The 14,985-nt window shown below is 47.6% G+C and overlaps 1 protein-coding gene across 14 annotated transcripts in view; it reads right to left on the reverse strand.

Moving 5' to 3' along the window:
- The window catches only part of LOC8038614 (RNA-binding protein Musashi homolog Rbp6), a 632,232-nt gene that overhangs the window by 505,184 nt on the left and 112,063 nt on the right, over positions 1 to 14,985 (reverse strand). For all 14 annotated transcript variants that reach the window (XM_042290732.1, XM_042290733.1, XM_042290738.1 and 11 more), the window contains exon 3: positions 1,706 to 1,787. In XM_042290732.1, coding sequence (XP_042146666.1) covers positions 1,706 to 1,787 — 82 coding nt within the window. The remainder of the gene's footprint in view (positions 1 to 1,705; positions 1,788 to 14,985) is intronic.

Genomic DNA, 14,985 nt, shown 5'->3' on the forward strand with positions numbered 1-14,985 from the left:
GGTGTGAAGATTTGAGCTCGGAAGCCATACCAGACGAACGGCAAGATGTGAAAGGGCAACCTTGAGTTTCCTCTTCACAGTCGGACATGCCTTGCCAATTTGAGTTTAAGGAAATGCATAAAAAAGCGCCTTCCTTTCGTCTATAGAGAGTGTTCCCACCAGACAAGCAAGACGGCTCAGGGAACATTTGGCTTTTATTTGACCCAATAATAGGGGTTGTGTGGACATTTATACAGCGTGTAGTTGGTCAACGATTTCAAAGTTGCGACGAGTTACTCCCTGTAGATGAACAATTCAACCAGTGCAGTACAACAGCTAGCCTGGGGTCTTTAACGTGCACCATGCAGTAGTGATACACGACAGCACGCCGGTACGATGCTCATCCAGATCGAAACGGGCAGAGGTGGGAATTGAACTAAGGGATCCTGGGTTCTTTTTACCCAGGATTTATTTGACCCCAAGGAAGGTGGCAGTGCAGTCCGAGTCGCACCAAAGTTTCAATGAATCCACAAACTCTCGGAGAGCAACTGGTGTATCTCTACAATAAAGTGTTCTTTGAGAAGTACAATTACCATATCTGCATACGTTCAACATAAATTTACAGATCACCGCTATGACGGACGCCCAAGGAAACAAACGCCAAATACCTCAATGCCTTCCCCGATAAATTCGAAAACACTGAAATGACCATAGCCTACCAAGTCTTCTCAATCTCGCACGCCCTAGCAATGAGCATTACAAAAACAAACATTGCATTGTCAGGCTAAATCAGACAAGTCGTATTCAGATATCTTCAGACAGGTTCTCTCGCACAAACGCCTGGAAAGTTTATAGCGCAATAAACTAAGTTTAAAGCAGGTTGTTGCGAACATAATAAAAGTAATGGCGCGAATATAATGTACGACACCTCATCGCCATTATGCGATGTTATGTTTTTTTTTTTGTTTTTTTTTTTCTTTTTGAAGGAAGTCAATCGTTTTTCAGTTTAAACACGCCTGTATAGCCCATAACGAAGGCCGTTTATGAATTTGCCCATACATAGCGCTTTTATGGACATCTTTACATTACAAAAATCGGTACGTGTTTACCGCCACCCAAATTGATCCGTTTCACATCCCGCCCATTAGCTTTCGATTAATTTCGATAAATAGTTAATAGGCACCACCGCAAAGCGTTTAATCTCCTTTACGACACGTCCGTCCTTCTTTTCGGCATTGGGACATTTACATTATTTAACGCAAGAGAATCCACATTACGTTTTTAACAAAACAATAAACAAAAAAACAAATCTGGAAAAAAGACCTCGTTTGGCAGTTCTGGCGGGCGTATAGGTGAAGAAGCCGCCATTTATAACTAATAAAGTATTCATACCCCTCCCATTAAAAAGGGAGAAACACAAAGAGGGAATCTTCTTCGGTTCTGTGTTCTTACATGGCGAGAATTTTTTTTTTTTTTTCAATGGTAGTTGGTAGTTTTATTGATTTTAGGTATATATCTCGGGACAGTCAAGATTCGAATCAGGCAGCTTTCCTAAGTGGAATTATGCAGGTCTTGTTCAGAACGATGGGAAAAGGAGCTCAACCCTTTGGCGCTCTCAATGAAAACATTCAAACCGGGTCAAGTTAGCTTCGTTGTTTGGTCGGTGTGCGTGTTTCTTTGTTTCAGCGGCAGGCCGAACCGCGTACAACAAAAAACGTTGACTCACCGAGAGCGCCGTGTCGTTGGATCCTTCATGACCATGACCTCTGTGATGTCCCCGAACTTGCTGAAGTACTCCCGTAATCCTTCTGCAAAACACAAACGGAGGAAAACCGTCAGCGACATCCGAAGCCAAATAATGTTTTAAGACATTCTTCGTTCATACGCCTGGTCGCGAGAAGTCTCGACAAATTGTCGCATTGAAAACCAAGAGCCTAAAACGTCACCATGAAAAGTCACGAAAGCTTAGTTCACAAGTTTCTTGCACCTATGCAACGAGCGCTTCGGTAACAGCCAGGCGGTAAAATCTTTGCGCTACTTTTGTTAACGGATCCGACCGTTCATTCATTTGTCGCAACTGTTTGTCTTAATTTCCTACTCAGATATATCAAAGTTAATCTCTATTTGTGTGATTTAGGGCGGTTCGTAAAGCCTCTCCGGCAGTGAAGGCATTCTCCCACAGCTATAGAGTGCTGGCGTCATTTCGTTATTAAGTCGACCATCACAAATTTACTTCGGGATTAAAAAGAAACTTACCCCGAGGTGAAATGTCTTTACAAAGCAAATGAGACGAGATGGCATATTATGAAAAACGGCGTGACCGACATACCAACCAAAGTGGTCCTTTATGAGGTGAGAACATAATCGGTGCATACCTAAAAATCACCAAAAAAAATGAAGTCTGATATAAAATTATTTTACACGAGCGCTACTCTAGTACCCACTCCAGGTAGCCTTAGCACGCGAACAGGTAAACATTTATTTGATATCTTAAACCGAATGCATCAAACCATTCTCTGAGACCAGAGGCGCTAAAAGGCGCGTACCTCACATTTGCCTTCCCGATTTTCCTTCTCAGCCTTTCAATTCGGAATCGAGCCTATTCTAGCTAAAACACGAAAATGTATTTTCTAAAACCGACGAATAACAGGCGGCACATTTGTTGAGGCTTTAGAAGAAAAAAAAAAAGTAAACATCGTTGTAACGTGGGGATAATAAGCGCTGGAATCATATATCTCATTTCGGAGAATCATCCTCCCTCGAAGCAACCGGAACCCTTTACCGTCATAATGCGGACAACCCGGACAACTGTTCTCGCAGTGGTGCGCGACGTATGATGCCTTAAACCCGCGGGATAATTAAGCCGTCCATATATACTACAACCGCTTGCAGCGCGGACTAGGCGATGGTGATACGTAATTCAGGAAGAGTACTGGACGTAGACAGAAATTTTACTGTTATTCTCTCCGAAGCAAACTACACGAACAGTATTAACAATGTTTTGGGTGCGAACAGTAGAGCAAAACTCGTCAACCTCAGGTGTCACAATATGATAAAGTGCGTATGTAATAAATTTTTCCACGTGCGCTAAAAAATGTTAACAAAAAAATCTCAACGCTATTTGAAATTTTTTGTTTGTTTCCTAGCAGCGCAAATAATAAAAATATATCTTAACTATAGTTTGAGCCGGCATCACCCGAAGAATCCACCATTTTCATAAAGCGCCAGTTGGGAAGGTTTCGGCAGTGAATGGGCATACAGCGACGCTTCCGGCACGACGTTTAAAAGTCTGTCATGGTGACTCGGGGGTTCGTGAACGCGGTCATCCTTCCGCGCTAAATGCCCTGAAATCATGATTTCTAACATTACTCCCCTTTCCCCTCTTTCCTTCCTTTTTTTAAATGTATAATAATCCTCGCATTCGTATCGCAATATAGACCACGTGACGGTTTGCCCGTGTGCCAGCTTGTGCAAGACCATGGTAGCCTTTCGAGACGCCCCCCCCAAAGCCGACCATGCTGTGTGATTCGCCATGTCTAGCACCGGCCTCTGCTATACACTCGGAGCACTATACGTGGTGGGCCATGAGCAGAAATGTTGGAGAAAAAACAACAACAAAAAAAAAAACCATCACAAACGCAAGAAAAAAAAAACAAGAAAAAAAGCGAAAGCTAAACGGAGAGCCGCGTCACACACCTCTCGTGTTCATCGATCACGTCTACGGTGCGAAGGCGCCGTGAGCGGTCGCCTCCTCACGCTGAACGTCGGGGGTCCATCCGAAATATCCCCCAGCACCGCCCGAAACCGCACAAACACGGAGGAGCCGAGCGAGCCAAGCTACCTGCATGCCCACGCACCCTACTCCCTCCAAGCTGACAGCATGGTGGTAGCTACACGGTCGCCGGACCAATCGACCGCCTTCTTTTCATCACATGACCACGCTCTCTATACGAGTAGGTTAAGCGGAAGCGTGATCACGAGGCGAAATGTAAGCGTACGACTGGCCCAAGGGGAACGTAGCTTCTAACCCACTGTCTGGCTCAGGAGCGAACGAAGCACGGTAGTGCTTGCTTCCATCGGGCGTTCGGGGCAGAAAACAAACAGCTCGTGCCGCACCAAGCCGCACACTCCGAAGAGAAAGAGGGGTAAGGGGGAAAGGAGGCCAATGTGCGGAGAGGACGGCCGATGCTTGGGCGTGCCGAGCGAAAGTGCCGCGAGGACAACGAAGCAGCGCAGATACATAACAAGGGACGAGGCGGTATGAAGAGAAACAAGACAGAAAGCGAGTGTGTTTCTGGCAGAGCAGCTGCCACGGGCATCGAGATCGGGGGCCCGCCCAAGTGGAAATGGAAACTGGGCAGGGCCACGGCGGAGCCGGGGAGGGCCGAGCACGTCTCGGGGAGTGCCCCGAGTGCCGTCAGGTGCGGGACCGGAGCCAGAGCTCGGGCGGAGAGCCCGGTGCCAAACGTGCGGGCATAGTCCTATAGCCAGCCGTCATCGAGGGACTCGGACGCCGGACCAGGCGGGAAAAGTAACGCATTAAACCGTGATTGTAGACTAAATGAAGCACCGCTATGGACAGTCAAATTAAATCGCGTTCACGGGCAGACGCAAGCAAGTACCGCGAGCCCCTCGCCGGAATTTCGCCTACGTCTCACGCAAACCGTATACCGACTCCGTTTTACCTTATACGACGGGCCGCAGCGGGCGCTACGGGCCATCCCAGCCAATTTAACGCCGCGGACACACCACGTGACCACGTGCCCCGGGCGCCGCTGCCCCTTCCCTAAGGTCAAGTGAAAGTCACGCGGCATTGGATTGGCTTGGATGGTTCTTAGCGTCTTCCCTGGTCCATCGTAAGGTGAAACGCAGCGAGTCGGGAGGCTGCACAGCGTGCTCTCGCAAAGGGACTCTCGCGCATCTCGACGCGCCCCAGATCAGAGAGAGCTCTCCGAGGCACGCGCCTTCCGCCCACCCGGCGCGCGCCCGGAATGCGAGTGTCCCGCTTTGGGAAAAGATTTGCGCGGGAACGTAGGATGCGCGTGGAGCACGTCGCCACGAACCGATATGAGGCCCGGCCGTGCCCCTTCCGTCCATCGCGCACAGGCAAGCGGGCACGTGCAGGGAACGTTCGATGACGGCCAAGCGTCGGCTCCTGCGAGCTCATCGCTAGCCTAAAACGTTTTGCTGACCTTGCATTTTAGATGGTTCTTCGCGGAGCTGGGGAGAAACAATTTATTTATCTCGAACACATTTCATACGTACGGTAACACTGTATAGTAGGCTGGACTGCTTCTGGGAGCCATACTTTTGAACTGTGTGCCATCTATACTTGCCATGCACTCGCGTAAGAACAGCGCCCGCTGTGGCGGCCGTGCTACTGATTGCGCAAGAAAACAACACCGAAATTGTTCTTCTCGGCCGGAGAAAGTGGGAAGGACCAACAGCATGGCACAAAGACGGCACGCGCATATTGCATCTACTTCGACCGTTCATGCCGAGAGATGCTTAGTCGGAGTGGTGGCTACACAATATAGCTTCGATAAAAGGTAATCCAATGGCACCGCCGCACAGAGAACACCCCAGCGCGTAGGCAGTCGGCAGAGAGAGCAACGCGGGGAGAGAGGCGAGGTTCGCGACGGGGACGCAGAATTCCGGGCTTCCCGGAGAGCGCGACAGGGGCGTCCTGTGAGGAAGCGTGGGCTGACAGCCGCCGAGGGGGGAGGCCGGACGCCGGGAGCGCCGACGACGTTCGCAACCGCACGCAGCTCGCCGCACACAAAACGCACATTATATATATATAAAAAAAGGAAGATATATGTATTAATAACTGCGTACAAGAAAGAAAACAACAAGAGAAGGGGAAGAGAGAAAGCGAAAACAAATTCCGTCTACGCCTAACCTGTCAAACGAGTGATTCGCGCTCACTGTTCGGGAGCGGGACGCGTGACCGCCGTTTAATGCGCATGCGCTAGCTGTCAAGGCAGGCTCTCCCTTTCACTCGCTTCTTTTTTTTTTTTTTTTTGCCTCTGAAGTTGCGTTTGGGACTCGGTTGCTGGCGTCGTCCAAACACAGAGCTTGCACAAATATATGAACGCAACAAAAAGAATAAATACATATATCAATAAATAAACGGGCACCGGTAAAAACGCAGCCAACAATGGGAGGAAGCAATTAACACATTCGGCTGGTAGGAGAAGTACCAGGCAAGAAATGACAACGCGGTCGTCAGTGATGTGATTGGTCCGAGTAATTTTGGAGCAGCTCTCGGAGCAGCCGAATGCCAATTTTGGAGCAGCCAAAATAACTTTTGTAGCAACATTTTTGTTCATATTAATGCAGACATTATGCAAAGATTAATGTGTCGGCGCGTCCAATTAAAAGGCAATGTCCACGTTGCCTTCTCACTTACATGCAACCCTTAGTTAGCATCAATTGAACGGCAGGAGTGAGTCCCTCAAACACAAAACTAGCGTTTAGTTGCGTGGAGAGGCACCAGACAGGGTGAGAAGGGGAGTGAAGAAGGGCAGCACAAACAGTTGTGAATGGTTATTTTAGGTGCTGAATCCCACTAAAATAATACCATAATATAGAGCCCATAAGTTAATGGTTCCTTCGAGTTCTAAAGGTCGTAACAAAACAGCAATTTATAATTCGGATAAAAAACAAAGCACTTGGCATTTGATTATGAACGTCAATTACATTTTATGTGTAGAACTTCATAACAAAAACGGCATGTGAACAAAACTTAAAAGCAATCCCGCCAAACTCATTAAGGTTGTTCCCGAGCTTCTATCCACTGTTCCTGCCAACTTAGTTCTAATTTACTCACATCTATATAAAAGTGAAAGCTAAACAAATCAGTTGGCATACATTAATAAACGTACGAAAGAGCGCATATAAATTTTCCTGCAATACCGAAGTATCCTCGCTAAATCTCGAATTGGAAAAAGGTACCGCCAGGATACCGTAGTCTACCATACACACGAGTCAAATGCGTATTCAGGAATGGACCTTTTTCACATACCGACGGCACCAGGCGGTGGCTGCACGAACTAAATATCGAGGAAGTGACCTACCTGCGCTACCAATCGATAATGGGAACTACGCTACCAGTTTCTTCGCTCTCTGAGCAGCGGCGCCTGCCCAACGCGACTTTAAAGAGGAGCATCCGTGGCGTCCACCAAAACGTCGTGTTTTCCTTTCCGTCGACGTTCTTTTTTTGTGTAACACAATTATATATATGCTGCAGCTACGTGTTCTAGTCGCTGATATACAGCCTCCTTCCGAATTTCCTCGATTTTTCGTTCCGACTTCCGCCGCTTGGCATCGGGCGCTCGCGCGTGCGCAGAACGCTTCTCGGAAAAGGTCCATTGTGTCGCGTCTCGCTCTGGGGGAGTGCTTTCCCCTTAGCAAGGTGGTGTACTGCGGCGAAGCAAGACACGCAAAATCGCCATGATTGCATTGCGGTTTTCTCTTCTCTACAGTACACCAGTGCGCGAGGAGAAGCGCACTCAACGAGACCAACTAATTCTCCAGCAAAACAGACGACGAACATGAGAATTATTGCGAAACTTCCGAGCACTGTCAGCCTTTCATACGAAATGCGATCGAATAGTACGTTATCTGAGACGATACTGAAAAGCTCTGAGAATTCGCATAAGCATATCGTAACGGTCCGGCCGAGCAGCGAGGCCTGAGCTATAATATTTTCAGTATCATTAACGTGAAATTAAGTTTTGGCGCAACGTTGGCGCAAATTTCTCACATTGGTAAAATGTAGCAGGATGTAGCCGGGTACGCATCTAGGCGCAGTTTGGCGCAAATGGCGCAGCAATCACATCACTGGGTCGTGCGTCCATGCAATTTCGGGTGGGGGGAACTGACGCGCGTTCGGAACAGACAAGCCGGAGAAGCTACCGCGCGGCTGGAGTTGGACGCAAAGTCGGTGAACACGACCCGTTTTAACGGCTTCTGAAAGATGAAACTTCCCAGAGGCACAAGATGCGAAGAAACAAATAAAAGCGGGGGCACGAATAAACGAGGACCGAATGAGCGGGAACGCGGTGGCTCTTCTCGGGTTTCTGACCGGATGATCCGGGTTAAGAGATTAGGAGAGTTGCGCCTCGTCCCTCTCGTGGGCGGGATATTTGTCGTCGAGACTTAAAATGTCGTAGTCACGTTGCTCATGCATCAGACCATAGTCTACTCTATCCTCACAAAGCCTGGCAGTTCGACGACAGAGCCATAGAGAGCGGATTTGGAGCGCGAGAATCTGGTAGCAGAGAGCATTTCTCGGGGAACCTGGACGTCAGCGCACAGCCTTTGCAGCGGCGAGTACCCGAAACATGGTTTCCAAACCCAACGAGAAAAGAAGCGGTAGCACGAGGAACGCGAGGACCACGAGCGGATATTCCATCGCTCGGAAGAAGTGTGTTTCGGCGTCTCGCCGCAGCGGGGCGCCCGTCTCGTGGCTCTCCTCTCATCCGTTGTCTGCTGCTCTACCTTTTCGATTTCGGAGGCCGCTTATCGTGACGATCTGCCAGGTTTTGTCAGTATTAAGGAGGCTGTGATCAGACAACAAGACAGGGCGTCGCTGCAGACATGCTTGACAGAACAGTGGACTCGCACCCTCTATGTTCCAAGCATGTTCGAACATGTCTGCCGACTGGATTTGTATGACTAACGTCGAAGCACCATCATACGAGCGAGGAACGCGAAAGACTGTCTGCAGACTGTAGTTTGTATGATGTATTGGCAATGGCACCGCGGCTTTAGTCTCCTCGCTTAAAAAAAAAAAAAAGATCGTGTCCCCCTTATTTGCATTTTTAATAAAAATATGATAAAATAAGAGCACTCAAATGAAGACCAAAAGCCGTGTAAAAAAAAAAAACAACGACAAAAGCATTTTTGTTTACGTCACTGGTCCATCAGACTGAGCGGGTGCGGGAGAGTGTTGAAGGAACGCTTTACTGGGACAGACACAGTTAAAACAATTCACGCGCGATTTTTTTAAGCACCGAAATTTGAATTCGTATAACGAGGGGCGAAACCGCGGCATTATTTTTCTTTTTTTTACCACCCCCTAGAAGAAAAAAAAAACGAACAAACAAGAGGAGCAACAATTTAATGTTTCCGGGTTTCGCAACAAAGAGGGCGTATTCCGGAAATAGTTTGCGGTACACACGGATCCCCCGAAGCAGCACTCAGCTTGCGCGAGAGCAAACACAGCCCGCGAACTGCAGTCCGGATCCCGGGGAGCCAGGTCTCCATGGCAACGGTGCAAACCCCCCTCCCCAATCTCCGCCTGCCCCGTTCTTCTCCTGAGAGATCCCCCGTCACCGAAAGCTTCGAAAGAATGCGGAAACGCAACGCCAATTAAGATTAATTAACCGCGTTAACTTTGTCAAGCGCTCCAAATTACGTCGCCAAGGGGAACGAGCGAAGATACAGCCTCGCGGGCGGCGAGCGGGCAAACTTTCTCGGCGCTGATGGAATCATGGCGTGTAAACAGGGCGCCGCAAACTCCCTTCTGAGGGATGCCACCTGAATATATATGGTACGTAAACGGCGCCCAACTTCCTCGTTCAAGGACCGCCCGAATCAGCCGCGCTAATATTTCGGTAGGGTTGCGAAGATGTGATCGAGAAGACGCTTTAATCATTCGCGGTGTTAAAGCAAGCCGTGGAAATGAGTCTTCGCGTACTCATTTCTGTGTTCTCCGCACGTGTGTGCAAAAATCCAAACGGAGCTCGAAAAAAAAATTTAGAACATGCAAGAAAAAAGTATTTCGCCATTTTTGTTCTTTTGATGATAACGCAATTAATGCAACGGTGCAAGCGAGCTGGACAATAACGACAATAATAAACACTGGAGAAGGGGAACAACGGGTACAAAGGACAAACACAAAATCTCCACTGGAAATGGAGAGGTCCCTGTTTCGACACCAGGACCAGGCGGATTTTTTCGGTCGCCCACCAGTCACCTAGCAGAGTTTGGAGATTTGTGTTTGTCGTTTGTCGCCCGTCTCCAGAGATTATTATCGTAACTTTTGTATTTATTCTTAAAAACTCACTCCGCATGGACACCTATTGCACAAGCAAGACGGTTATACATTCAACAAGATCAGGTTTCTGATTTACGTTCAGGAAATACCTTAGTTTGTTTTTGTTTTGTCTTTCTAAAGCGTAAACAACAATTTTCGCAAATTCCTTTTTTTTTTCTTGTTTTTTCTTTTTTTTTTTTTTTTTTACAGTGGAGCTGTTAAGGGCTAGGTTCCCGAGGATCGTGTCCGTGTATGTCGACACAAACCCACCTGGATAGCTACCGCCATCTATAATCGACGGCGGGAACCACACAACAAGTATGGTTTCCGCCGTCGCTCGTAGATGGCGGCAACCTTTCCAGCTATAATAGAAGAATGGATAGTTGGGCGGGTTGGTGAAAATTCATTGCAGGAAACAGCGCGAAAAACAAACGACGATGAAGAAGAAGCACACAGTGTATCCAGTACAGCTCCGCTGGTCTTCCTTCTTCACAAGAGTGGAAAGGCTGAACGTTTTTGCGATTCCCGTTTTTTTCTTGTTTTTTTTTTTTTTTTTTTTTTTTTTGGGGGGGGGGGCACATGTGTATTATTACTTGTTTGATGATTGTTGACGTAACCTAGGTCAACACTGCTGGGGCCCTGGAGCCCTGGACATATTTCCTTAGCTTAGCGTACAACGGGCAGCCGCAGCTGGAATTGTATATTACGCATCGGTCTAGCCTGGCAAGGAACATTCACAGTACGTAGCGAATCGACGACATGTGTACGCTCGTTTCACACAGCCTGTCTTGAGGGGACTTAATGAAACAAAAAATAAAAGGAGGCAGGACCCAAACTAGTTGAGATGACGACAGCAAGAAAACCGAAAAACACCAAACAAGCGCATTACTTAAAAAAAAAAGAGAAGAACAGAACAAAACAAAACAAAAACGAAGTTATACGGATAACAGCACAAAGTCGCACCGCGTTGACGTAACGTTGTTAGGCCCGCAGACAGGATTACTAATCAGACAATGAGGGGCGCCGTCCAAAAGTGAAAAAATCGCGAAAAAAACACGACTTAATATATAAAAAAAAAAGCATTGATCCAGAGAAACAAAAAATACTACGAATCTTCTGTCTGTCTTCAGCTTAGATCTGGCCAATTAACTTTGCTCTCCCATTATTTTTGTTTCTTTCCGGGCCTGGACTTTGCTCTCACCGTGTTCCCTCCGTGAAAAAGGGACAGATGCAGGCTCCAGACTCGTTCCCGTGTTCGGATTGCTACGTGGAACATATCGGTGATTCGATTCGGCCTAAACTCTTCGGCCGATCCCCTTACCGTACATTGCTAGCGAACGACGTCTCGCGGTGCTAGGACTCTTCTACCTTTATTCTGGCCGGGCATTAAGCCGTCTCAGATAAAGGTTATGGCAACGCAAAGGGTGAACGCTGATGCTACTCAAGATGAAGCACAATAAATAGCGCGAAGGAGGACAAGAACACGTAGACGAGACAATAGCGCTATTATGAACAACAGGCAGCGCTATTCATTGTTCATAATGATTATCAAACTTAAAGATGCCCTGCGGAGGTTTCTGAGATCGCCGAAATATGGCGATAACTCACTCGGCGGGGTCTAAGCATCGAAATCTATAAATCATAACGATGCGCGGCAGATTTCCCTATAAAAAAAACAAGCAAACACATCGAGATCATCTCCTGCGTTGGGAGGAGCATTGCACCGGCAGCCAGGACGACATGTGACCAATGAAAACGCGACATTTCGCTGAGATTGCAAACGCTGTTATTAGAAAATGTTTATACTTTTGTAGAAGATAAAAGCAAATAAGAGTAGTCGAAAAAGGTTAATTTTTTTTTACGGAGAGGGAACATAATACTGCGACAATCGTCGCAGTATTATATATATATATTTTTTTTTTGCACTATTTTTGCGACAATTATCTCAAAATAAACGCACTACATATTTTTTTCTTTTTTTGCGGGAGCTTTTTAGCGCTTGCTTGCTGGGTTGAAGCGTAGTCCAGGCTGTATATAGGCAACGAGTCGCGGGCATGCGAGATATCACCCCGCGGTTCCACCGGTCGGAGGTGCGAGGATCCTTCGCTCGTTATTGGCTGACAGTGGTCCCGGCTGCCGGCACAATGAATGCTCTTCCCATCGCTGGAGATGACCTTGGTGTGTTGCAATTTTTTTTTTTTTAATAGGAAAATCGGCCACGTATCGGCATGATTTAGGTATTTCTAGGATGCTTGGAGCAAAAGAGTGAGTTATCGCCATGTTTAGGCGACATCAAGAACCTCCTCAGGGCTCCTTTCATATTTTAACTCAAGATTCCAGAAACTCGACGCTTATGGCGCTGCACCATGTGACTGGTGTTTTTGAAGTGTGAATATCACTAACGCGACGCAATGATCCTATTGAGCGTTCGTTCGGCCCCATCTACTGAAATATCAGCAAACGCTTTAGAAACTTTCTAAAAACAATTATAAACAGACCTTTATACCACCTCCAATGTAGTTGCAAACGAAGGCGAAACAAAGTTACGACGTGTTGCAATTGAAACGTTGGGCTACCACCGGCTGAACACTGACTGACCACAAAGACGCCACCAAAAATGGCGGCCGATAACGCCTGCTCAAACACGCAGATTTCGACACCGTTTCTGTGACGGAAGGGACCATCGCTGTTTTCAAGACTTTCGTCGTGTTTTCATTTATAATTCGGCACATTCATCACAGTCCATTTCGGAATCAAACATCCATCTATCTTATCGCTAGATGTCTGTCTCTCCCGCCTTAAAGCAGCTGTGCAACGATATTCAATTGGAATGTTTTTCTCTCTACACGAGCTTACTGGCACACCTGGGACTCAAGGATACTCACACGCAACGCCATTGGCCAAGAAACTCCTTTGTTGCGGTGTAATTTCAAGGACAAAAGCGATCATTTTCATTCAATCTCTCCTTTGCAAAATTTGATGACGTAACTCGGGGATCGCAGTACACCCAAGTGACGATATTTGAATGCGGTTCATAGATTGGACCCGAGCACTGCGTGGGCACTCGACTTGGGCTCGTGACAATTGCTAGCTCGAGAAGCATTCGGGTTGTGACCCGTGTCCAATCGCTGCAACGACGACAACAGCCGAGCCATAACAATGTCTGGAACTCAACGCGTGTCCTGCGCTTTGCCAACCCCAGCGCGTGGCTATGATCAACACTGGCGGCATATAATCGGCTCCAGATCACGTGGCCGCTTGTTCTGGCTGCGAGTTGAGGGGGTGAACGCTGCTCGTTTTTCTTTAATTTTTTTCTGGGACTTCTATTGCGTGGGGTGAAAAACGAACGCGTGTTTCATAGGTCATTAACGTTAGGGATCCGTTTTAAGCGGTATTTGCGCAGAGTACAAAAATTGTTGCGTAGCTCCTTTAAATCAGAGCAGAGCACAGCCAAATACGACGAGCTTCCAGATTAACCTCTCATTCGTCGTGTCTCACTGTTTCTCGTTCGATCAATTTTCCTACGTGACGTTTACGAAAGTAAGACAGCACGCAGAATCACGTAGGCGCTGCGGTCACGTGGAGCTCCCGTGGCACGAGCGCTAAAACAGGTGACGCCCGGTCACTTCTCAAATGTCAGCAACGACCGTAGTGAATGTACGTATTTTGAGCGTCGACACGAACCTGGCACCTCCCAAAGCCCATTTCGGAAAAGAAAGACAAGCCGAGCCTGAGGTCAACCTTCGTTCATGGGGCACTCATGGTGCGTGCTCGAAACGCCGCACAGCGAATCTGGGAGGTGAAGGAAATACAAAAGTAGAAGACAAACAATTATCTATCAGTTTCCAGCTTTTTCGAAAGTATGGCTGTGATTGTTCAAGATATGGTCGCAAAGGCGTGGAGTGGTATCTACTCGTGATGGCGAAGATCACCTCTACATAAACAGCATGCTTCTACGAAAAAACGTTTCTATTCTCGTTTAAAAAAATGAGCACCCATAAACCTGTTATTAGAATCCTACCTGCGGCGATTTAGATAACAAGAATGATGCAACGAGAGCTTACTTGTATAAAGGGGCATCGTGTCCCATTATATCAATCTCGCGAAATGCGCTTTTATGCATTGCGCGTGCGCCCATGATTCTAGAGAGGTCGTGCTACGTTGTTCGTATGTTGTGAAAAGTTTAATTCCTTCCACGTTTGTTATCAAATAAAACAAAACATTCTAAAGGCACCTTTGATGAATTGACACTGAGAATGCCCGTTCGGAGTTGTCACTTCAAGACCTCGTTCTCTCCTTAACTTATTGCTTTCTCTTCTTTCTTTCTCTTCCTTTCATTCAATGGAGAACAGCCTTCCCACCAATAACGTCACCACTCTATCTTTTTTCTCTCTACCATTCAACTTTCGCTATTTTCTTGCGTACTCAGAAGAGATAAGTCCCCTTACGGGCGGGTGCTGACACCTAGAAACATCACGAGCATATATGCTCGTTAGCGAACCAGGTGATAATGAGGGAGCCGTACTACATGCATCCTCCCTCACAATCCCACGCACACCTATTTCCCTACTCCCCAGAGAGCAAATGGTGTTCTAGGTGGGGGCTATCCGAGCAACGAATGAACGGCGGTACTAAATGCAACGCCCGCTCTCCGGGTTCTCGGCCACATGGGAACCACCCGTAGTCAGACCCTTTGTGCACAACGAGAGAAGTGAAGACTTTGGTCTGCGATCGCCAGGCAGCCCGAGTCGGGAGTCGACCAGCATTACTCCTCGTCGAGGCCTCGCAATTAGAGAGGTGGCCGTGTCGGCAATCGGAACGGATTTGCCCGGCGCCCTCGAGCTATGAATAAGCAAACGAGCCCCCTGCAGGGCCGATAAAGCCCGGGGCCTCGGCACAGCCTGCATCCGCGATGAGCCCCCCGCCGACACCGCGGTCCGCGGAGAAATTAATTTCCGCGG

This window comes from Ixodes scapularis, unplaced genomic scaffold (genome assembly GCF_016920785.2).
Source record: "Ixodes scapularis isolate PalLabHiFi unplaced genomic scaffold, ASM1692078v2 PGA_scaffold1__304_contigs__length_218370807, whole genome shotgun sequence".
Classification (NCBI taxonomy): Eukaryota; Metazoa; Arthropoda; class Arachnida; order Ixodida; family Ixodidae; genus Ixodes; species Ixodes scapularis.